Here is a 26,076-nt window from a genome sequence, read left to right on the forward strand (position 1 = left end):
TAGATAGATAGATAGATAGATAGATAGATAGATAGATAGATAGATAGATGATGTATGTGTGGGAGTAGGTATCTATCCATATGTTTCTTCCAAAAAAAAATTCCCCCATTCTGACATCTAGAGGCAATCTAGGGAACAGGACAAAAACAAATTGTGAAATATGGAAAAGGTAGAGAATTCTGAATATTTTCCTGCCAAAGAACACTATCAGGCAGAAAGGTAAAGTAGACTTTTTGTCTTCTATATCTCATTTCTTCTGCCTTCCTTCTAGGCTTATGTCTTCACATGCTCACTGCTATAGTGCTTTAGCTAGCTATAGATTTCTGCTTCACAGACTTACTAAGTTATCCTCCTAGGGAGGTGATTCCAGACTTGCCTCTGCACCACTTCTCAACACCAACTGAGATTTGCTCAATCTATATCTGCTACTTTAGGGCTCTATTTGGTACTAAACTGAAACTTTAATTCTAAAAAAATCATGGCTCAAGTGACACCTGTAATAGATAGCTCAAATACTGAAATATTTTAGCATAACATTTTGTGTTACAAGGAATTTCAAAGGGCCATCATTTCACACCTCTTTCATCCCAAATTATAGCTATAAAAGCACCCTCAACTTAATCACTCTACAGAAAGGTATTTCTTTCTAGTGACTATCAGCTTATATTAGAGATGGAGAACTTGCCACAATTCTAGCAACTTTTTTTTTTTTTTTAGTTTTCAGAGAACATTCTTGTAAAGTACTTTAGTACACTGAGTCCAAAACTGCCTTCTGGGAATCTCTACCAACCAACCACCTTAAAGAATAAAAGGTTTTATTCTCTTTTGCTCAAGGACATTTTCAAATTTTCAGACATTTCAGGGTCCTATCCTATTCCCTATTATCCTTGTTGTGGTTATATATTCTCAGTCCTGACATGGTATGGTTTAAAATCTCTCCATCCACCTGGGGACTCTCCTGTGAATATTATCTAAGCTGTGTAAATATTCCTGAAACGTGATGCTCAAGCCAACACAAATCTCATTTTCTCACTCTTTCTCTCACATAAATGCACGCACACAAACACACCCACCTTTCTCTGCCTGTCTTGTTCGAAAGACACTCTGCTGCCTCTCCACACAGTTGTATGTGGCCACAGCATATCCCCTAAATTTACTTACAGCCTAGTTCCAGCTACACAGAAAGACTTATTAGTTGCCTCTATATTACAGTTCCAGAGGGAGAAACTAATTGATTCGTTTTGTTTGGGTGGGCACCTCTGAATCATTAGCTATGACCAGTGGTTTCAGAGTCACATAAAAGAAGCATGGCTTCCATGGATCACTAGTGCAGATGAAGCCAGATGATAAGGATCTGAGGATAAAGGATCCAGAAAACAAGGTAATAATTGAGAGCTGGATATGTGACCAAATGGCACCTGTAAGCACACTGCACTCTTTCAAACTCAGAGAAGATGTTTACATTTGCAATAAATTAGTATTTTTGATAACCAAAGGTGATACTTTTTCTCTTTTAATGTTTACTAATGTCAGATTTTTAAATGAGATACACAGTCTCTTTTCCCATAATATACATACAATGTTTATATTTCTCTTTTTAAGTAAACAGCAAAAATCAAATGCAATACATCTTATATCCTTTTGAGAAGTTACCTTTTATTATAATTTATTGAGTCTTCCATTCTAACTTTGATTGTATATATAATACAAGTTATGCATTTTAAACAAGTTTTTAATTTTAGATAAAACTATGAATTAGTAAGACCAAAATATTCTCCATTTTATCCTCTCTTTGAAAGGCTTGTTCTACCATCTGGTAGTTTATATACTTGATGATTAAAATTCTTAAACACCTATTCACATTTCTTTCCTGATTTTTGTGGTGTTTTTGGTGTCATGTGAATCAGCCATAGATATTTTAAGAAAATATCAGCAAACTAAGGGAATAGGTTTTCATTCACATCATGCACAAGCCTATCTCCTCATCTGTGTCCCTCCAGTGGTAAAGAAAGGCTGACTTTATTTTCTTTTACTCCATGGTCCTCACTCTTGAGATCTCCCTGTCCTTGTCTCTAAGTAGTGTTTTCTCACCCTGGTCTACATTTGTCTTTCTACTCTGAATGGTTTTGACAGAATAATTTCTCTAAAAGCCAGGAAATAACACAGTATTTCCCCTAAAAGATTTCTTTAATTATATTATTTCTTATAGAGCTACCAAAAAGAGGTTCCCTATTTATTATCACTGAAATCCAGTATGTGCCACCCTTTAGCTATTTTTATTTTTGTCTTTACATACAGATTTATTTTCTAATCTTCTCAAACTCACTCTATCGTCTTCAGTCTCTCACTGGGTGCTGCACATATATTGTGTAGAAATCAATATTTGTTTTTCTATTTTTGTTCATTCTCCATTCCTAACCTGAAATACTCTATAAAAATAAAGTAATCATTTTCAGCATCTCTTGGTCTCTTTTGATGGGTTATTTTTTAATTTTATTTTTTAAAGAATATAGTATATTATTAACTATAGTAATCACGCGCTCACTTCATCTAACTTATTTATCTTCTCCAACTGAAATTTAGTATTCTTTAGCCAATACTTCACCACCAACACTCTCTCCAGCTACCTCTGACCCTAGTAACGTCCACTCTAATCTCCACTTCTTTTACATCAACTTTTTTAGATTCCAAATAAGAGTGAGATCAGGTGGTATTTGTTTTTCTGTGTCTGGCTTAGTTTCCTTAATATAATGTCCTCCAGGTTCATCCATGTTGTCACAAATGACAAGATTTTCTATTTTCTGACTCAATAATGTTCTACTATTTCTATTCCAAATGTTGCTTATGTCCTCTATCACTACTTCACAGAGACACAAATACTTGTGTAATACTGAGCATGATTTATTTCAAACCAATACAATCATTTAAATAATATGGTTTTGGAAACATGTTCGGTTTGCTTTTTTCAAGTTTTTCTTAATATTAGACTTTGAAGAGAATTTCACATTCAAGAAATAATAAACACATCACTATAAATAATAAGAGTCAATGTAAAACAATTGATTTTATATTTTTAATAGATATTATCAACTCAATCCAAAGGCATGTCAATAATAGAGTTTTGAATTAAGAACCAAGGTCAGTGGAGGACATATAGGCTGATGAGAAGGGACTTAGAATCTACTCCACACGCTACCTTGTGTGTAAACTTTTAAACAGTTTTTTGCATTGTGATCAGTGAGCCAAACTGGAAAGGTGGGGCTGCGGGGTAAGACAGAGCAGATTTTAAATCTAAATTTCAATTAACATGATTCTTGGCAATTCCACTAAGCACTCTGAGCAACAATTTGCCATCTACAAAATGGGAATAATAGCCACTTCACAAGGTAATTGTGAAGATGAAACAAGAAAATATATACAAATCTACTATAAGAGCTGCTAGTAAGTATGTGGCAGATGTAAGGTTGTTTCTATATTAAAATACTTGTTTTTCTTTTTTTTTGACTTGGAAAAGCAATTTAAAAATCACATGGCTTTTTATAATGTACACAAGTATATTTCATAAAATACTTCCCTCCAAAACAAGCAAACCGATACTAATAATATTGTACTGATTCTACTTGTATTGTTAATAAGATTATTCCGTTCCTTACCACCACATCATCATTACCATAATCAAGTTTTGATTTTATTAAATATGGTCCACTTAGGTCAATATTATCAAATATGTCTATTGATGGGCAGACTTACTAGGGTCCATCTTACTAACTGAGGAAAGTATTATAGCTCCCTAACATTCAAATTGTGATTTGCAGACAAAAAGTAAAAGCATCACCATCACCAAAGAGCTTGTTAGAAATGCAGAATCTCAAGCCCACCCCAGTTGTGTAAGAATCTGCATTTGAACAAGATTCTCAAGTGAATCACATGCACATTTAAGTATAAGTGAAAAGATAAATAGGTTCATGCATTTAGAATCAATAAATTTTGTGAAGTTTCTGAATGTTGCTTGACACTATGGCAGAAGTAACTAAATAAAAAAGAAAAGTCTTACCTTTGTTGCTGTCCTAATTCCAGAAGTTTCTTAACATCAGTTTTGGCAGATTGCTCATCGTTTTTTAAAGACTGATAAGAAAGTGGAAAAAGGAAGTTTTATTCAGATGATAAATTGAGGCTCACTTTAACTTTGGTTTTAGAGTACTAGATAGGACTGCACACATGCCCTGGAACAAGAATTAAAAATAAGTTCATGATGGTCCTCACAGCTCTAAGGATGTAAATAGAAATTTATGACACCAACTACACAGTGGGTGAAAGGAATTGAGCAGTCTTGGCTTTTAGAGGTTTGATGGGGGAGAAACTACTCTCCAAATATCAAAATATAAAGAAATAAAGGTTTATTTATAAGTGAATATAAAACATATCTTCTATTCATTCTTTGAAGTTTTACTGTGTTCTCTGCAGGCATGTTAAACCAGGTCTGGTACAGCTTCTACAAATACTAGGGAACATAGCAAACTTCCCTGCATATGCCAGGAAATAACACAATTCAAGATTAAGACAGTCAAAGGGCATGCACCTGTTAGGTTTTGTTGATTTCTTATTTATGAGTAATGCATTAAGACATACAAAAAAACAGGGCGATGTGAAATTGTAACTGGTCTCTACAGACAGAATATTAACAATAAGTTATGTTTATTACTTCAGTCCTTAGTGTTTATATGACTCCAAGAAGGTGTAGGTTTCTTGATATTCTTCCCAGTCTATTCACTTGGTGAATTTCCACTTAACCACAGGTCAGGCATTGATTTCACCAGAAATCAGTCTGCACTTCTTTTCATCCTTGTGAATGTTTCCCTGATGCTCTGTGCATGCTTCCATCATAACACTATGATTCCTGCACTGTTATCATCCTGCTACCATCTCTGTGTCCTGCTGGGTTGCCTATTTTTTTTTTTGTTTGTTTGTTTGTTTGTTTGTTTTTGCTCTTGTTTCCATCTTCTCCACATGTAACACATCTTCTGGAAGAAAAGCTTAGATGTTGACTTTAAATACTAGCTCTATCCCTTGACTATCTGCATGCTTTTAGTTTCTTAACCCTTCTCTAACTCCGTTTTCTCAACTATGAAATGTGACAAATAGTCTTCATGTGAAAATTAAATACAAATTGGAGAAAGAGTATCTAGCACTAGACCTTGACCATGTTCAGTAAGCCTCAGTGGTTACTAATACCACCACCACCACCATTATCATCATCTTCATTATCATTATTATCATCTTAATGGGATTAAGAACCTAAGGAGAAGAGTGTAGACAGACGCAACTCCACGTGGTTTAAAAACATGATTCAGTTCAGTAACTAATAGTCTCTGGAGCCAGACCGTCTACACGTAAACTCTGTCTTCTTTTGTAACATTCAAAAATAACATATCTTTCTTAAACATTATCTCTCATGTGTAACAAGGAATGTCACAATAGGATCTACCTCATAGATATGTTACAAGAATTAAACCATATGATACATACAAAGCTTCTAGCATACAGGAGATAATAAATGCAATGTTTATGTCAAATATTGCAATATATTACCAAATATTTATGAAACTATGTTTACCCTGTGTAGAATTTTTTGAAGATTTCAGTATGTTAAGACTTTTTTTTTTACAGTTGTCTTTTAAAAGTATTTGCCTATTTTGGTAATGCGGTTTATTAAAGAATCTTTAGAATTATCCCGTGGGGAATTTAAAATTATCTTGTAAGTGTCATTCCTATATTCATTTAACTCTTGAGCATAATTACTTTGTCATTTTATAATATGAAAAACACAGGGGTCAAACTGATCTTAGAAGCTTGAGGAACTGATGACTCTGCCAAGCACACAATTTTCTCATTTCTGTATTTATTAAACACAGATTCCTAGAAAATATTTCAAATGACATTTCTGTTTAAAGTGCATATAATAGTAAGTAATAACTACCATGGTCCAGCCCAGAAACACATTAAAAACTGGTTAAAAATGCATGTTAATCCACTCAGAAAATCAGATGTCTGCTCATCTTTTACTGCTCGGAAAATGAGTTTTCATCTCACCTGAAGATTGACTTTAATTCCATCAAGTTCTCTTGATGTCTTTGTTAGCTGTCGAAGAATGGTGCTCCGCTCCTTAAAGACTTCTTTCAGCTGCTTTTCTAGCTCTTCATAGTCCTGTCTAACACAGAAAGAACAGGCATGAGAGCTCCCTAAATGGTCCCACTTGGCATCAGTCATAATCAGTAACACTCACAGTTTTAGTAAAATCTAGGGAAATTAAAACCTCAATTACTAAGATGCTTTTGCTGTCATGATTTCATATAAAAGGGGAAAATTGAAAACCCCATTTTATACAAAAGTTTTGTTTCCCAATGAGGACTATCTAGGCTCATTGGAGATACCATAGATCTCCAGGCCAGAGAGAGGTTCCAGGACAATATTGTACCTCTTTTGTATGTATAATATAGTTTATCAGGTACATATTTGAAAATAGGTATGTTTATTGATACCACACTTTTCCCCTCAGGTCTTTACAATTTTACAGCAAGAGATATATTTTGGAAAAATACATCTAAGAAACATAGACAGGTTCTGATATTGGGAGAACAAACTTTGAGGTAGAGCCAGAACATAAAGTCGGAGGCTTGCTTCTTCTCTGGTGTATAGAGAAGGCAGCCCATCGAAAATGCAACACCTTCCAAACTTAGCTAAGAATCCCTATCCCTATTGCTATTAAAGATGTATTGGGAGAAGCAAAATCTCTATGACAATCAGTGAAAAAAATACAGTAATTTCAGTGAATTTTGAACAAACTTGTTAATAAGCACCATGAAAGAAAGACTTTATTATCTGTGTCACACGTGTACACATCCTTTTTTTTTTTTTTTTCCTATTTTTTTCATATCATCTTTCCAGGAAGTTGAGAAAGATATTTCAATTTGTGTTGTGCAAATGTAAAAAAATAATAATCTAGGAGATTAAGTTACTGCCCTAAAGTCCTTCTGATTAAAATAAACAATTAGCAAGTAGTGAGTGTGTGCACCTTTGTGTATATGTGTGTTTGGCCAGTGGGAGGTAGGTGGTTTGGTGGCAGGATGAGGAAATTGACAATTTCCAGCGCAGCCTAACAAACTGATGGGGAAGCGTTAATTAAAATGATGAATTGGACACATAGGAGAGCTGCTAATCCAGGAAAGACTTCTAGGAAAATAAATATAAAATGTGTAAGAGGTGCTTTGAAAGAGAAATAGAAATTAGTCACATGAAAAGAGAAAACACGTGTAGATACTGATATGGTCTGGCTGTGTCTCACCCTAATCTCATCTTGAATTGTAGTTCCCATTATTCCCACGTGTTGTGGGTGCATCCCCGTGGGAGATAATTGAATCCTGGGGGTGGTTTCCCCCATACTGTTCTTGTGGTAGTGAATAAGTCTAATGAGATCTGATGATTTTATAAGGGGTTTTCCGTTTGGCTGGGCTCTCATTCTCTCTTCCTTGCTGCAAGCAAGACATGCCTTTCATCTCCTTCCATGATTGGGAGGCCTCCCCAGCCACGTGAAACTGTGAATCCATTAAACCTCTTTTTCTTTGTAAATTACCCAGTCTCAGGTATGTCTTTATCAGCAGCGTGAAATGGACTCATACAGATACTAATGAAAATAAATGTTGAATTTTTCAAAAAGTGAATAAATGTCAGAAGGTTTGGGGTTCTAATTGGGGAGTAGGAGCTTTGTTGCTGAAATGTGAAATGACTACTCATTTCACAAGACCGTTAAGTGATGATTAGGAATCTGGGCATTATTTTGAGGACAAATGAAAGTAAATGAGAGGTTTTAGGCAGTAAATGACAAGATCAGATTTATGTTTTGGAAAAATTTTCCTGGTTGAAAACTCAGGAGCGAATTGGACAAGGGAAAAAAACAGGAAAACAGGTGCCTGTTAAGAAAGTTACCATTGCAATAGTCCAGACAAAAGATTATGCTGGCCTATCTAGAGCAGAAGCAGGGGAGGTAGGGAAACTTGGATTGATTTCAGCAAAACATACAAAATGGAATTAATAGTATACTGTGTCTGTATCTGTATCTATGTGTGTGTGGGGGGGGGTGTGTGTTTACATTTAATTATTTTGCCTGCATGCTGTGGAATGAGGGTGGGAGGGAGCTATTTAGTAATGATGCCATGTTGCTGGCTTAGGCAATTTTTGGACATAGCCCTTCACTGAGAGGGAAGTCAGGAAGAACAGTGTTTTTATTAAAAGATGGGTCGACAAGTTCAATTGTAAAATTGTAGGAAAATGGCTCAAATGCTCTCAGCTTTGGTTGAGAATCTATAAAATTTTACATTGAACTTACCCACATTTTCATGTGTTAAATAGAGTAATTTACGTAAAGCATTGAACCCATGATAGGTAATTAATTCAAAATATATACATATATAATTCTATAACTAAGAAATATCATGAATTTATATTCATTCTGCAGAAATATAAAGGAACTAAGTCTCCTAATGGCCTTAGTGATGATTAATAAGTGCATCTCATCTAGAATAGACTTCTATTACATTTTTTTTTTCTTTTTCTCATTTGCTAAATGTAGGTCTCTAGCACTCTTCATATTCTTCTCATTAAAAGGAAATTGGAATGGCCCATTGCTAAGAACTACAATATTTCTTGCTGGCCTTCTGAATTTCACTGATGAACAGTAATCAGCCAGTAATCAGATAATTATCAATGCTCCAAATTTCCATTCAGTCTCACTGGCAAAGTTAAATACTAAACAGAAAGCCAAATTTTTATTTTCTTCCAATTTTATAACATTACTTTATGCCTCAGTTTGTTTCTCCTGAACAATAAACATATCTCCAAAATCATCTTGTGACCAGAATAAATCATAATAGTAGATCATATGTATTGATAGCATATTATATGCAAGATGGTGTTATGCACGTCATTTCATTTACTCCGCAGAAGAAATTCATAAGAAAAGCACTATTATTAACCCTATTTTATTGGTATGGAAATTGAGTCACAAGAGTGGTAAATAACTTCTAAGGACATGCTATAAAGAAAGTGGTATATCAGTCAGTCTCCAAAGCCTAATATCTTAACCACAATTTTGAAAGAACATACTGATTTGGCTATGAGTTTATCAGATAAATGTTCACTGTGTCCTTCAAGAACTTATTATATATTACTACTTTCTTCTCTATTACACAAATAAGTTTTAAATGTTGATTTTATTTACTATATTTATTTTTAATTAAATTAAATATAAATAACATTTCCTTTTTTATAATATATAACATCATTTAATTTCATCTTCATATCTGATTTCCAAATAATGTTATGAGGAAAACAGAACCAATTTAAATCTATTTTCTGGTAAATACATTAGGAACCATGAAGAGGACACAAATTATCAGAAAAATATTGGCAGAATTGTTAATTAACGGCACTAGTTTAGATTGAAACATTTAAGGTCCTTATGTAAGAGGAAATCAAATTACACTGCAGAAGTAACCATAATGAAAGTATTGACAAACATTTTATTGGATTTTCTTCCATTTTCAAATGAGTGCATGTTCATCTTCTAATAATTTTCTCTTGCATACATGAAAAGTAAATATGATCCTCCTATACTCATGTTCTGTAACTGGCTTCATATGTCTTAGAGCACTTTCCATGTCTATATATGTTACTATCCGTTTTGGTTGTACTTGAATATATTTTTACCACTGAGACTTTATGGTGTTTCCAAATTTTTCTTTCTCTCCTGAAAAGTAATAAAGTGTATATTTGTGGGCACAAAAGAATTCCCTGAGTACTTCTGTGATACAAGTTTCCTAAAACTGTAAATACTTCACTAAAAGTCAACATGTTATTTTTTGGGGGAGGGGAGGGGGTGGGAGGTCTGGCTTCAGTGCCCATATCTTGTGTTTATTTATTTTAATTTTTAATTTTTGTGAGTATTTAGTAGGTACATATATTTATGGGGTACATGAGATACTTTGTGTTAGTTTCGCTATATGCTGGTAAATTGCCTATCGGCTATTCTAGCCTATAATTTTCTTAGTACATTCTTATGTTCTTCACACCTTCACCTAAACCAGACATTATCTTCTCTCCCTTTTTCTTAAAAGAAAATTTGCTAATGGCATAAGTGAAAAATGGGACTCTCTTTCTGATGTAATTTGTATTTGCTTTATTAGAGATTGATTATATTTTCATAATATTACCACTTGTATTTCTTTCTCTATAAATTATCTGTTTATGTCTTTTGCCTATTTAAATTTTGAGTTAATTACTTATTAGTTTTCTAGGGCTTCCATAACAAATTCACTAAGACTGGGTAGCTCAAACAATAGATATTTTGTCTCACAATTGTGGAGGCTAGAAATCCAAAATCAAGTTGTTTGTAGGGCGGTTTCCTGTGAGGGCTGTGGGAGAAGGATCTGTCTCAGGCCCCTCTCATTAGCTTGCAGATGGCTGTCATCTCCTTATGTCTCTACACAGCATTTTCCTTCCAGGTGTATCTCTGTGTCTAAATCCCCCCTTTACATAAGAACGCTAGTCATATTGGTTTAAAGTCTGTCCTAATGACCTTATTTTAACTTTATTACCACTGAAAAAACTACCTCCAAATGAAGTTACATCTAATGTACTAGACATTAGGACTTCAACACACAAATTTGGGGGCATATATTCCAACCCATTACATTTACCTAATTGATTTGGAAGACTTTTGTCTACGACGGGTTTTAGTTCATTGTCATTATATGGATTTTTTTTTTCATACTTCTTATTGGTATTTGCATTTATCCCTCTCCAATTTCTTTTAAACAGTTTATGTAGATAAATCCTTTTCTCTTTATGGCATCTGGACTATTCTTAAACAGTTTTCTCCAACTTATGTTATTTAAAAGTTTACGCACATTTATAAAAATGTATCAGTTTTTAATTTTTAATAAACTATCCAACTGATTTTTGTATCTACATATATACAAATATACAAATATATATGTATTATAAGAAGGGGGACTATAACTTAAATATGGATAGTTAGTTGTCCTAACACGATTGGATACAATACATCCCCTGCTTTTAATACGGCACTTTTTGATGTAACACATTATTTTTACTAAATGTTTTGAAATTCTGTATTTGGATTCATTTGCTGTCTTCATGACATATCATGATTTAAGTATTAAAACTGTGTACAACATTTTGATACTTTTTAGATTCATCCCCCCTATTGTTTTTGTTCATAGTTTCATTGGCAAATGTTCTCTTTTGTTTCTTCTGAATGAATTTTAGAATGAGCATGTCAATTTTCTGAAAATTCCTGCAGGGAACTTAACTGAAATTGCATCTGCATTATAATTATATTTAGGGAAATAGATAACAATCACATATTTTTCCATCTAGAAACATAATCTCATTTATTATGCCAGTATGTTTTTATAATTCAGAAATTCTTTACATAATTACTCATTTTTTGTTAGACTTACTGATATTATATCTGGAATTGGTTCCTTAAGGTGGGTTCTTGGTCTCACTGACTTCAAGAAGGAAGCACAGACCCTCACGGTGAATTTTGCAGTTCTTAAAGATGGTGTATCTGGAGTTTGTTCCTTCAGATGTTCAGATGTGTCCAGAGTTTCTTTCTTCTAGTGGGTTCGTGATCACGCTGACTTCAGGAGTGAAGCGCAGACCTTCGCAGTGAGTGTTACATCTCTTAAAAGTGCTGTGTCAGGAGTTGTTCATTCCTGCCCCTGGGTTTGTGGTCTCACTGACTTCAGGAATGAAGCCGCAGACCCTCACAGTGAGTGTTAGGGCTCATAAAGGTAGTGTGGACCCAAAGAGTGGGAACAGCAAGATTTATTGCCAAGAGTGAAAGAACAATGCTTTCATATTGTGGAAGCGGACCCAAGTGGGTTGCTGTGACTTACGGGGTGGCCAGCTTTTATTCCCTTATTTGTCCCTGCCCACCTCCTGCTGATTAGTCCATTTTACAGAGTGCTGATTGGTCCATTTTACAGACTGCTGATTGGTGCGTTTTACAGGGCGCTGATGGGTGTGTTTTTACCGAGTGCTGATTGGTGTGTTTACAAACCTTTTGCTAGACACAGAGTGCTGATTGGTGCGTTTTTACAGAGTGCTGATTGGTACATTTACAAACTTTTAGCTAGACACAGAGTGCTGAATGGAGCATTTATAATCCTTTAGCTAGACAGGAAAGTTCTCCAAGTCCCTACCCGGCCAGCCGGTTTCTCCTATCACTATTACTGTGGATGGGTTTCTCCATTTAATTATCTAAATAGATATTGCTAGTCATCTTTAAAGTTACTGTCTGAAAGTTGATTTTTATTCCAGATACCTCCTTGAACACTTTTATTAGTTGTCATAGTTATTCAGTTTATTCTGTTAGCTTTTTAAAGTGGTAGCAATAACTTATTTGAATTGATCAATCATCTCTTTTTCTAAGAGCTATAATTTTATTTCTTTTTTTTTACTAACCATGTTACCTAAGGCATTCAAAACAATGTCGAATAGAGGAGGTGATAGAATACCTTTTATCATGTCCTAGACTTAATTAATTGATTGATTTTTTGAGAGAGGGTCTGGCTTTGCTACCCAGGCTGGAATACAGTGGTGTGATCTCGGCTCACTGCCACCTCTGCTTCTTGGCTCAAACCATCCTCCCACCTCAGCCTCCCTGGTAGCTGGAACTATAGACACATGCCACTACCCCCAGCTAAATATTTTCTATTCTTGGTAGAGATGGGGTTTCTCCATGTTACCCAGGCTGATCTCGAACTCCTGAGCTCAATCAATCTGCCTTCCTCAGCCTCCCAAAATGCTGAGATTACAAGTGTGAGCCACCAGGCCTGGCTTATCCTTGACTTTAAAATAAAAAGTTATGCTTCATCACAGAGTACAACATTTGTAACTTTCAAGCGATGCTATCTTTCTTAGTCCATTGTTTTAAATATAAATTGTATTAAGATACAGCATTCATGCAGAAAAACAAAAATCCCAAGGACACACTTGAAGTATTGCAAACTAAACACATCAGACATTTAAGAGAGAGAAAACTAACCTTAGAAGGTTTTCTTTGACTGCACCCATTCATTACCTTTACCCTCCTCCCAAAATATAATCAATATTCAGACTTCTGTGACTTAAAATTGTTTATGTTTGAAATTTATACACATATAAATCATACATCAAATGTCTTTTGTTTGCTTCATTTAATATGATATCAAGTTTGTAAAAATTTTTCGTATTTTATGCAAAGTTTAATTTTTATTAATTTTTATTTTTTATTTTTCAGAGATAGGGTCTTGCTTTCTCACACAGACTGGAGGGCAATGGTGTAATCAGCTCACTGCAACCTCAAACTCCTGAGCTCAAGCCATTCTCCAACTTCAATCTCCCGAGTAGCTGGAACTATAGGCACACATCACCACACTCAGGGCTAAGTTTTACACTTTTTTTTGTAGAGATAGGGGTCTCATGATGTTTCCCAGCAGGGTCTTGAACTCTGGACTTCAAATAATGATCCTGCCTCAGTCTCCCAAAGTGCTGGGATTATAGGCATGGGCCGCCATGTCCAGCCAGTTTATTAATTTTTAACACTGCATAGTATAATGGTGAATAACTGTACAGAATTTTTTTCTAGTGTTGATAGATACTTGTGTCTTTTTCCAGTTTTTGACTATTATGAGTAATGCTGCAATGAATATTTCATATGCTTTGTGGTTAACATATAAACACATTTATGCTGGGTATATATCTAAGAATGGAACTGCTGCATTATAAAGCATGCATATGTTCTACTTTAGCAAATAACAGCCAAAAAATTTTTCAGATTAGTTGCAGAGTAGGGGAGGTAGAGAATTCCAGTTGCTTCATATTCTTATCCACACTGGTGTCATTAGCATTTGTTTTTAATTCTGTAACTCTGGTAGTGGTGTAATAGTGTCTCATTTTAGTTATAATATGAATTTTCCTGGTTGGTGACTCATAAAGGGAGGATGTTACTAAGGTGATTTTTATATATCCTTTATAAAATGACTGCTCATGACTTTTGCCCTTTTTCCATTAGTTTGTCCACTGCTTGTTACTGATTTGTGGGAGGTACTTATACATTCCACACATGAGCCCTTTTATAATAAAATGGATTAAAATATAATTTCCTATTCTGCTGCTTGAATTTTCAATCTCCCTCTCTCTCTTTTTATTGTTTATTTATTTTTATTTTTATTTACTTTATTTTTTTGATATGAGGTCTAACTCTGTCGCCCAGCTTGGAGTGCAGTGGCATAATATGGGCTCACTGCAACCTCCGTATCCTGGGTTCATGCAATTCTCTTGCCTCAGCCTCCCAAGTAGCTAGGATTACAGGCATGAACCCCCACACCCAGCTAATTTTTGTATTTGTAGTAGAGATGGGGTTTCACCTTGTTGGCCAGGCTGATTTTGAATTTCTGACCTCAAATTATTCGCCCACCTTGGTCTCCCGAAGTGCTGGGATTACAAGCATGAACCCCTGTGCCTGGCCCTGAATTTTCCGTCCCTTAATGGTATCTTTTAATGAAGAGTTGTTGATAATAAAAATATTGATATGGTTTGGCTGTGTCCCCTCCCAAATCTCATCTTGAATCGTAACTCCCATGATTCCCACATGTCATGGGAGGAAACTGGTGGGATGTAGTGGAATTATGGGGGCAGGTCTTTTCCATGCTGTTTTTGTGATAGTGAATGAGTCTCATGAGATCTAATGGATCTCTTTCTTTGCCTGCTGCCATTCATGTAAGACGTGAATTGCTCCTCACCTTCCACAATGATTGTGAGGCCTCCCCAGCCCATGGAACTGTAAGTCCAATAAACCCCTTTTCCTGTATAAATTACCCCGTCTCAGGTATGTCTTTAACAGCAGCATGAAAACAGACTAATACAAATATAGACCAAATTAATATTTATATCAAGATTTGTCCTTTTTAGACCTAGTTTAAGAAATGTAAGCTGGCTTACTGTATTGTCTAGGAGCCTATGTATTAAGTAGTTAGTTAATTCACTTATTTCACTGTTCACATTTTAGATAAGCAAACAACCTGGAATTGTTTTATTCTGTATTACATGGGAACATATAATTAAATCCCAATATTTTGCAGGGTCATTTTTATAAAGTTTCTCAATAAAAAGGTATCTGTTTTTATATTATTTAATCCATCAAATTGAAATATTTGTTTAACATTTTGTTAAGGTCACTGTTTCTTATTTATTACAGCTTCATAAAAATATATATACATCCAACAGTCTAAAAATTTAAATTTTGTTATTTTCTTCAAGATTGTTTTGCCTCTTCATGGTTGAATGCATTTCCATATACATTTTAGAACTGGTTTGTCAATTTCATCAAGAATAAAACCTTGTTTGGGTTTTGGATGACTATATTGACATTTTAAAAATGTTGGGTTTTCTGCTTCATAAATAATTCATATACTGCAATTTATTTAGAGATTGTAACATTTTATCTTAATAATATTGTATAGTTTTCAGTGCACAATCCCTTTGTGAATCACTTACATTTGTGCATCACTTACATTTAGAATCTTTTGAATTTACTATATACATAATAATACTTTCTGCAAGAATGATAGTTTGTCTTTTACATCCTAATTTATTATCAAAAGTTAAAAACCTATTCTACAGTGCTCAACAGAATTGATAATATAAACATCTTTGTCTTATTCCAGGTTGTAGGAGAAAAGCTTTCAATATTTCACCCCAAATATGGTATTTCCTATTGGATTTTTATAGTAAATATTATTCCTCTTTTTCTTTTACATGATCAGATGTAAAATGTTCCCTTTCTAGTTTCTTAATCTTTTAATCATGAATAAAATTTAAATGTTACAAAACGTTATTTGCTTCATTGTGGTAGGTGTTATTATTTGCTTACAATTCCTTTGTCCATTCCCACATTTACTATGCTGCAAATATAAGCAGAATAGAAATCCCTATGTCATTCATTTGGTCATGTGATGCTCCAAAGGCACGCTAGGGGACATGACTTATCAGAGACTTTAAGGGTTGTTTACGTTATTTTTCTTAGCTTTTTGTTCTCCTGCTATGGGCCATGTGAAAAAATAACCATAGGTAACTGCTTCAACTCAGGCTTCTTCAGTAAGAAAATAAAGAGAACAGGTCTGAATTTGATCCATACTCTGAAGCAGAAACATTTGCAGTAAGCTCCCAACATGAGCTTGAAAAATAAGTGCTTGTTTTTGTAAGTCATCAGGCTTTTGGAGTAATTTGTGATGTACTATCAGTATAGCAAAATTTTGTCTAATAAATGCATTAGTTCAAGTGATCACATATATATATTTTTGAGATGGAGTCTTGCTCTGTCGCCCAGGCTGGAGTGCAGTGGCCGGACCTCAGCTCACTGCAAGCTCTGCCTCCCGGGTTTACGCCATTCTCCTGCCTCAGCCTCCCGAGTGGCTGGGACTACAGGCGCCTGCCACCTGGTCTGGCTAGTTTTTTGTATTTTTTTAGTAGAGACGGGGTTTCACCGTGTTAGCCAGGATAGTCTCGATCTCCTGACCTCATGATCCGCCCATCTCAGCCTCCCAAAGTGCTGGGATTACAGACTTGAGTCACCGCTCCTGGCCATATTTTTCTTTTATACTATTAATGTACTTCACTGCATCATTGATCCATCTTACACGTATGATCAATGGTTACATTATACTAATCTCATACTATCAAAATAATTTCATGTATAGTTCTGCTAGATTCAGTTTGCTAATATTTTGTTTATCATTTTTATATTTATTTTTATAGAAAAAATCTTTTGTAAATGTCTCATATCCTTGTAAAGCTTGATATCTAAGTTATGCTTAACTCATTAAAAAAATTGGGCAGTATTTTTTTTTCTATTATCTGAAAGAATTTGTGTAAGACTGATAACCTTTCTTCCTTGAATGAGGAGAATTCAGAACTAAAATAATATGGCTGCAAATCTTTTGTGGGAAATTGTTTAGTTAGTCAATGCTTTAATAGATATGTAAATATTCAAATATTCCAATTGTTCCCATTTCAATCCCAAATAAATTACATAATTTTTAAGAATATGTCTATTTTATTATCATGTATTTACTTCATGATTCTGTGTGTTAGTCTGAGCTAGATGGGCCACTCAATTGGTTGGGCTTATAACCAATTTTGTGATCTTTTGTTGATCAGCCAATGACTCTACTTCTATGGTTGACTTGCTGTCAGTTTAGCAGTGAAAGCAGCTGGATCTCGCTTTATCAGCAAGCTAGCCTAGATTAGATCATCTACCAGTTGGTCAGGGATCTAAGAGAATTAGCAGAGCTCAGGGAGTATTTTTCAGGTTTAGAGTGAGATTTAGAATAACATCCTGTCAACCATATAGTATCAGTTACAAAGCAAGTCACAAGTTCAGGTCAGATTGAAGAGTCAGATAAATATACTTTACGTCTTGATGGGAAAAGCTTCAAAGTCATACAGTAATTGTGCATGGATATAAGGAGAATAGTTATGGGCATATTTGCAAACAATGTACTACATAGTGCCAAATGCTGTGTTAACTTCTCTATATTTTATTTCTCAGAGATTGACCATTTGAGTACTTGTTACCTTGTGCATTGATAGTTCTCCAGTGCCCTAAAAGGAATTATTATTTTGAATTTTATCAAATTTTTCTGTTGCTTTCAGCAGGAAGATTGGTCAGCAGTAAGACTGACAAGTTTGTTCAATTTCACTAAACATGGACATTTTGGGGCCATGATTTAACTAATTATTTTCTTTAGCTCTCAAAGATAGACCTTCGCTCAATGAAATCCCATCTGTACTCCAATTCTAAATATTTGAACATTTTTATTTGACCACCCAATCTTACTGTCCTAGTTCAGGTTCTCACTATTTGAATGTTTATATAATAGCATTATATGAATTGATTTTCTTTTTTGTTTGTTTTTTGCTTTTCTAATCCATTTAATTCAAATTATACTTTTTTTTGAGACGGAGTCTAGCTCTGTCACCCAGGCTGGAGTGCTGTGGCCGTGGCCGGATCTCAGCTCACTGCAAGCTCCGCCTCCCGGGTTCACGCCATTCTCTGCCTCAGCCTCCCGGGTAGCTGGGACTACAGGCGCCGCCACCTCGCCCGGCTAGTTTTTTGTAGTTTTTAGTAGAGACGGGGTTTCACCGTGTTAGCCAGGATGGTCTCGATCTCCTGACCTCGTGATCCGCCCGTCTCGGCCTCCCAAAGTGCTGGGATTACAGGCTTGAGCCACTGCGCCCGGCCAGCCAAATTATACTTTTTAACTTAAAATTCTAACTGGATCAATTTACAGTTCGAAACATCAGTGGCCCCTTCGGCCATGTCAAGGTCAAGGTCATCTGCCCTGGGGCTTGAATCTATCTTTATTCTCCTTCAGTTTCCTTTGTTCAGCTTTCATCTATTTCCTCTTATATACCCTGTACTCAGTTAACTAATTATCAAAGATAATTTCTTGAAGATATTTAAATGTGTTTTGACTATTTTAATTCCTGTGGATAAACTAGATCTAAGATTAAAATGAATTCCCTAAGGAATCATTTGTTTAAATTCTTCCTAGTATTTAAGAACTTCCCACACACCATTGTACTCTGTATAGACTTAACACTTGATTGCACAGCACAAAATCTCCAAATACGTCAAGGCAGTCTCTTCAATCCTTAGTCTTCTGTCAAAGTTTTCTGTATTCTCCATCTCTCTTTAAAGCTTTCTAGTATTATAATATTATATTATGTGTATGTGCCTTACCACAAAATTGAATGCTTTGATTGCAGAAATGTTGTTTGACACTGGCACAGTGTTTTGTACTCATAATGTTGAATTGTTTCTCTGAGCACTGTGCTTCCAGAAATCACCAATGGTTAAGAAATTCCCCAAACCTTTTATGTCTCCAAAAATGTGATACTGCAAAATACTGTCCTTGCCATATGAGTTAGATAAGATTCATGGATGACATTCTTATTTACCTGTTATGATGTCACTCACAGACACTCCAACTTCCCACTCTTTCTCTCATAATGATTAGCTAAATTTTTGCTTCACTGATTAATCTGCACAAAAGGACTGCTAGCTTCATTTGACCAGAGTGGTCAAGCTTTTTGGTCTAGCTTCTCACATTCTCTCACGCCTGTGAACTCTGTCTCACCTTGGGTTTCAACAAGCATTATTAACTTAAGGAAGTATTGGAACATGGAACACCATCTTAACAAACACTCTGAGATTAGCTTTTACACCATTAATTAATTGACTTATGATTTAAAAATATTTCCTGTTCAATTTTTTGGCCACAGAGCCTGCTCACTCTTTTCCCCACAGCCAGGTCTTGATAGTCCTGTTTCCTTTCTCTCTATAAAGAAAGCCTTTACTCTATGACACTTAAAGATTGTGTGGTTGACGTTTTCTTTCTACTGTAACAGCTTTTTGAATAAATTATTTTCTTACTTAAGAGTACATTATGACAGATTGGATAGCGAAAATGTGGTATATAAACACCATAGAATACTGTGAGGTCATAAAAAAGAATGAGATCATATCTTTTATGGGAACTTGGATGGAGCTGGAAGCTATTATCCTTAGGAAACTGACACAGGAACAGAAAACCAAATATCACATGCTGTCGTTTTTAAGTGGGAGGTAAATGATGAGAACTCATGAACACAAAGAAGGGAAAACGGACACTTGGGTCTGCTGGAGGGTGGAGGGAGGCCGGAGGGAGAGGGATAGAAAAGATAACTATTGCGTTCTAATACCAGGGTAATGAAATAATCTGTACAACAAACCCCCACTGCATGAGTTCATCTATGTAACAAACCTCCACATGTACTGCTGAACCTAAAAGAAAAGTTTTTTAAAATTAGAAAAAAAAATTAAGACTACATTGTTTTTATTTGATAGCACATTGTGAGATGCTTAATAAATGTAGGTTAGCAGAATAAATTTTCACTACTAACCTTTGCTTGAATGGTTACATCAGCCTAGAATTCCTTTACCTACTCTGTTTATCAATCTAGTTAGAGAAAGTACTTCATTTCACCTCTTCCATGAAATCTTCTATAAAGTTCATGCCTCTTCTTAATATGGGTGTCATATATTCACTCTACTTCTTTATTTTATAATTAATCATTAGTTTTACTTTTTAAAAAATGATTGCACAACAGCCTTTATAGAAAATGAGTTTTTAAAAGCATGTACATCTTCATTTTTTTCTAGTAATAATTATTATTTTATATTAAAAAAAAATTTTTTAGATGTAGTCTCACTCTGTCACCCAGACTGGAGTGCAGTGGTACAATGTCGGCTCACTGCAACCTCCGTCTCCTGAGTTCAAGAGATTCTCCTGCCTCAGTCTCCCAAGCAGCTGGGATTACAGGTGCCCACCATCACGCCCAGAACATTTTTGTATTTTTAGTACAGATAGGGTTTCACCATGCTGGCCAGTTGGTCTCGAACTCCTCACCTCAGGTGATCCATCCACCTTGGCCTCCGAAAGTGCTGGGATTACAGGCGTGAGCCACCACCCCCAGCTGCTAGTAGTTACTATTTAATTTGATGTTTACATTGTCCTTGTTTGGACTAGCATTGAAAAACAGGCTCCTGTATCATGTGACTTGTCCTCCTCATTCTTGGAATCCTTCTTGACTCTTTTCACTCCTTTGATGTCTGTCCTGCCATAACTGATATTTCTAACTGTTTGTTTTAAATGCAGATACAGTAGACTTGCTTATCATGGAATAGTGTTTCAATGTTTCAATTTCATTTGAATGTTTTTTTTTTTTTTTTTTTTTGAAAAGATCCTCCAAGAGTATGTTGAATGCCTTCTTTGAATAGAAATTTCATAAAATTCAAAGCTCTGGAGTAGTGCCGTGCCATCTCAAGATTTAGTTTTCCCAAAGAAATAGAATATCAACAACAATAATTGTAGAAACACAAACCTCCATTCAGCCTGTCTTCAACATTTCTGCCTACTTTTAAATCATTACTTATTATAGCAAGAATAACTATAGCTTCATTTTATTTTTTATTTTTAAACAATATCTAATATACACTAGTATATATCAGACAGGTGGTAGACATTTTACAATATCATTTAATTCTCATAATCATTCAGAAATATATCATTCAGAAATCTCATAATCATTCAGAAATATAAGTGTAGTGGACATTCTACAAGTAAGAAAGTAGATTCATAATTTAATTTTTCCAAAGACAGAGATAGTAAATAATGAAAATAGTCTTCAACCCTAGATATCATTGATGAAAAAATACTAGATTATGCAGTCCCTCTGTAAATATAATGAAGTAGTATATATTTTATTGGATCTTCCTATGTGGGGGGCTCTTTGAAAATATATATATAAACATTAGGGAAGAATTATCCCTAATCAAGTGGCTCGAAATTTTATTTCTGTAATATAGAACACAGATTGAAATGAGGATATGACAAAATGTGATAAGAGTAAGACGTTAGAAGAAATCACCATCAAGTTAAACAGTCACAGAAAATTTCATGGAAGAAATTATCTTTGTGTTGGGCCTTGAATGATGCATGGGATGATTAAATATCGTAAAGGCGAAGTAAGTCTAAGCATAGATGACAATATATAAGTAATGACAATGTAAATGTGAAAGTGCTGTGTTCATGCAAATTATAAATCACCAAGCAATATAGTCTAAGTTGCATATAGAACACTCCCTGAGCTCTACTAAGTAAAGTAAAATCTGGAGAAGTTGGTGAGGTTCAAATTATCAAAACTCTTGAAAGATATAGTCAGAAATTTGACCTACTTTCTACAGAATATGGATTTCTCTATGAATTGCTCTTCATCAACCAAGATATATTTAGAAATACACACACAAACACACACACACACACACATACACACACACACACAGAGTTGTTCCTTGGATTGGATACCATAATCTGCAGATGCTCAAGTGCTTTATATAAAAATGACTAGTATTAGCATGTAATTTATGCATTTTTTTCAAGCACTTACTTTTATTGGTTACACATCATTTTTCATTGTTCACCCTGTCCATGTACGCACAGATATACCAGCACTGTCAGTAGAGGTTAAGTAAATGTAAGTTACCTACGCAACTCCTTAGGTCCTGCTTGTGTCTCTCAGGTGTTTAGAAGATAGAAGATATTCTATTTCTCCAAAGACTGATAGGCTGAGAGGCTTTAGTTAAAGTGTGCAGAGGGGTCTGTAGACTCTTTAGGCTCTTCTGACAGTTAATGTAAACTGTTGATCTTATGGCAAGGGCACAGCTTTCTGCATCAGTCTCTCTGGTGGAGATCTAAAACTTCATCAGGTCTGTGCAGAGAAGGTGATGACTCCAAAGGCACTCCATCTCTACTAGTCAGCCTATCAAGTTTCTCAGGCTGTCACTTAGGTTGCATGATTGTCTCTTAATGTTTGAATAATTGAATCATTTTGGCAGAAAATTGGAGGATTCATGAACATGTCAAAATCTGGCTACAAATATTTTAGATAAACTCCATGCACATACTTCTGCTGTTGTAGATGAATGTATGGGTTGTGGTTGGGGGGTGCATGCAAACCATGCTGATGAAGGTTTTTACTATCATTTATCTGAAAGAGTTTCAGAAAACAAAGGTTTCCATTTCTAATTATGGGTAGAATAAGCAGTTTAATATTACTCAGTACCAAATCTTTGTTCTTGGCATACACTTTCCCACCATCCCCAAGCAGATCAATTGATTTGGGTGTCTGGAGGTGTATTTTGTCATGTGGCTATGAGAAGGCAATGCAACTCAAAAATCATGCATTTCTTCAAATATAAAGAAAAGCATATTTTCTTTTTTTTTCCTTTTTTTATTTTACTTTATTTAAGTTCTGGGATACAGAACGTGCAGGTTTGTTACATCAGTATACATGTGTCATGGTGGTTTGCTGCACCTATCAACCCGTCATTGAGTTTTAACCCTGTATGCATTAGGTATTTGTCCTAATGCTCTTCCTCCTCTTGCCCCCTATCCCCTGACATATATCTTATATACTTTAAATCATCATTATAATATACAATACAATGTGTAAATGCTATGTAAGTAGTTTTTATACTGTATTGACTTTTGTATTATTTTTATGGTTGTAATTTTTTCTTCTTTTTTTAAAAAGACAGATTTGGCCAGGTATGGTGGCTCATGCCTGTAATCCCAGCACTTTGGGAGGCAGAGGAAGGCAGATCACCTGAGGTCAGGAGTTAAAGACCAGCCTAGCCAACATGGTGAAACCCTGTCTCTACTAAAAAAAAAAAAAAAAAAAAAAAAAATTAGCCAGGTGAGGTGGCGGACGCCTGTAGTCCCAGGTACTCGGGAGGCTGAGGCAGGAGAATGGCATAAACCTGGGAGGCGGAGCTTGCAGTGAGCTGAGATCCGGCCACTGCACTCCAGCCCAGGTGACAGAGAGACACTCTGTCTCAAAAAAAAAGAAAAAAAAAAAAAAAATAGCCAGGCGTGGTGCTGCACACCTGTAATCCCAGCTACTCAGGAGGCTGAGGAAGAAGAATCGCTTGAACCCAAGAGATGGAGGTTGCAGTGAGTGGAGATCACGCTATTGTACTCCAACCTGGGTGGTAGAGCAAGACTCTATCTCAAATAGTAGTAATAATAATAAAAATATAAAAGACAGGTTCTCACTCTGTCATCCAGGATAAAGTGTAGTGGTGTATAGTAGTTCACTGTAGCTCGAAATCCTGCCCTCATGTGGTCTTTCCAACTTGGTCTCCCAAAGTGCTGGGATTACAGAGTGAGCCACAGCATCTGGCCTGTATTAATTTTTATTTTCTATTTTTTACCATATTTCTGATCTTTGGATGGTTGAACCCATAGATATGAAGGACTCACTATATAAGCACATTTTCAATCTGAATACACATCAAAAAGAAAGATTTAAATTGTTCTCCCCACAATTGACAAAGGTATTCCAAGGTGTAGAATCCTATTAATTCAGAATCAAGGAGATTGAATTAGAGTGACTTTAATTTGGTTTCGCTAGGATATTAAAATGATGACACAGGTAGTTGTTTCCTGGGAAATATTTGCAATACCTGCCCACAAGAAAATCATAAAACTATAAAATTTCTGTGACTTGGAACAAAGCCATAAGAGTGCTATCTGAAGTCACTCTTTTCCAGATACATTTCTGATACATTTCTTTGTTTCAGAGCCAACACTCAATGTGACCACCTGGATATTTGTATATTTTTCTTTCAAGGTCTGCTAATGCATATTAAGAGAATCTCCCAGAGACATTGTAAATGTGTGGCAGAATTAGCTGTGTCCCTAGGTAAAGATGTCTAAAAAAGTCTCTACTGGGGAAGTAAGGTCTCTCACACACGTACAGTCAAAGATTGTGGCATTAGAGGATTTTTGACAAGATGGTTTCAAATTAAAAAAAAATACAACTCTTCCCCTACCAATCCCATATCTAGGAATCTATCTGTAGAAGTTCTAGCCCTTAATACAATAAGTTTAAAGCAGCATTAATCATAAATACAAATATTTGGAAAGAAAATAAGAGGCTTGAACAAATTATGCTGAATACATTGACAAAGACTCTCTTCTTGGCCAAATTTTAGTCAGGCTCCTCTAAGTCCCCGTCTCAGTTACACCCCAAATATGGTAATCCATCCGTCCATGGCCTGCATTGCCTAGTCATAAAAAAAATCTTGCTGAGTCATTAACCAGAACCTCCACCCTCAATATTTGATCACCTTCCATATCTGATCAAATATCTTATTCCCCACATCACCCAGGGCATATCTAAGTGCCCTGGTAGGTTAGCCAGAATCCCTTTTAATCCCGATGCTTTCTCCTTATAATTTTGTATCACAGATCCTCATCCTGTTCCTTAGGTAGAAATCTTCACTTGAGGATGATGTGTTGGAAATTAATCTCAGTACCTTTTTTTTGAGACAGGATTTTGCTCTGTCACTCAGACTGAAGTGCAGTGGAGTTATATAGCCTCGACTTCCTGGGCTCAAGCTGTCCTCATGCCTTCGCCTCCTGAGTAACTGAGACCACAGTGCATGCCACCATGCCTGACTAACTTTGTAGAGATGAGGTCTCACCATGTTGCCCAAGCTGGTCTTGAACTCCTGAGCTCAAGCAATCCACCTGCCTCAGCCTCCCAAAGTGCTTGGATTACAGGTGTGAGCCACTGAGTCCAGCCAAATGAAGCACAGTTCATAACAAGGTCTCTTTTCTCCTATTTCAATAGTTCCTGAATATCATTTGTTTTTACCTCTTTAACTGCTATTCTGCTCTGATCTTCTTTGACAACATGGCATGGTATACTAAGGTTAAATAATACATCAGTCAGAGTACACCATATGACTTGGAGGAATTTCTATGTGGCACTTTTGAGAGACAAGAAAAAGAATCAAAAGTGTGATGCATTTTTAAAAACTAGTCATAATGAATAAGGTTCTATGAGTATATGCATTTGTGTTTGTGTATGTTTATGCCTATATAGAATTATGTTGGTAAGGAGAGAAATTTGAAAGAGAATGATTTAACGGAGGCAGAGAAGGGCTGTCAATAGAGGGAATTTATGAGAGGGAAAGGCAAACAAATAAGGGAAAAAGCTATGCTGCCTTCATAAAAAGTTACGTGTTGTACGTGTGATGGTGTGTGTATAAAGAAATCAAATTACAAACTTTAAATAATAACTAAAAAGGGAATTTCTCGATTTTTAAACGTGAACATGCTCAAGAAGAGATATGTTGAGCGGGACAACTCCATCTGCAAAATCATCTTTCACAGCCAGGCAGCCACTACATGACTCCCCTGATGTCTATAACTAAAAAGAAAATCCTTATTAAAGCAATGCTTTCTGTATTAAACATGTGGGAAAGGTGTTTTTTGTTGTTGTTGTTGTTGTTGTTTTTCAAAAAAGTAGACTGTGCTGATGCATGTTTTAGCATATTAA

The 26,076-nt window shown here is 35.4% G+C and overlaps 1 protein-coding gene across 3 annotated transcripts in view; it reads right to left on the bottom strand.

Moving 5' to 3' along the window:
- Window positions 1-26,076, bottom strand: part of LUZP2 (leucine zipper protein 2) — a 599,513-nt gene that overhangs the window by 337,848 nt on the left and 235,589 nt on the right. For 2 of the 3 annotated variants that reach the window (XM_023191520.3, XM_023191521.3), the window contains exons 2-3: window positions 6,091-6,208; window positions 4,055-4,125 (exon numbers count right to left, since the gene is read on the bottom strand). In XM_023191520.3, coding sequence (XP_023047288.1) covers window positions 4,055-4,125; window positions 6,091-6,208 — 189 coding nt within the window. The remainder of the gene's footprint in view (window positions 1-4,054; window positions 4,126-6,090; window positions 6,209-26,076) is intronic. The other variant, XM_023191522.3, reaches the window with a different exon arrangement.

This window comes from Piliocolobus tephrosceles, chromosome 13, assembly GCF_002776525.5.
Source record: "Piliocolobus tephrosceles isolate RC106 chromosome 13, ASM277652v3, whole genome shotgun sequence".
Taxonomy (NCBI): domain Eukaryota; kingdom Metazoa; phylum Chordata; class Mammalia; order Primates; family Cercopithecidae; genus Piliocolobus; species Piliocolobus tephrosceles.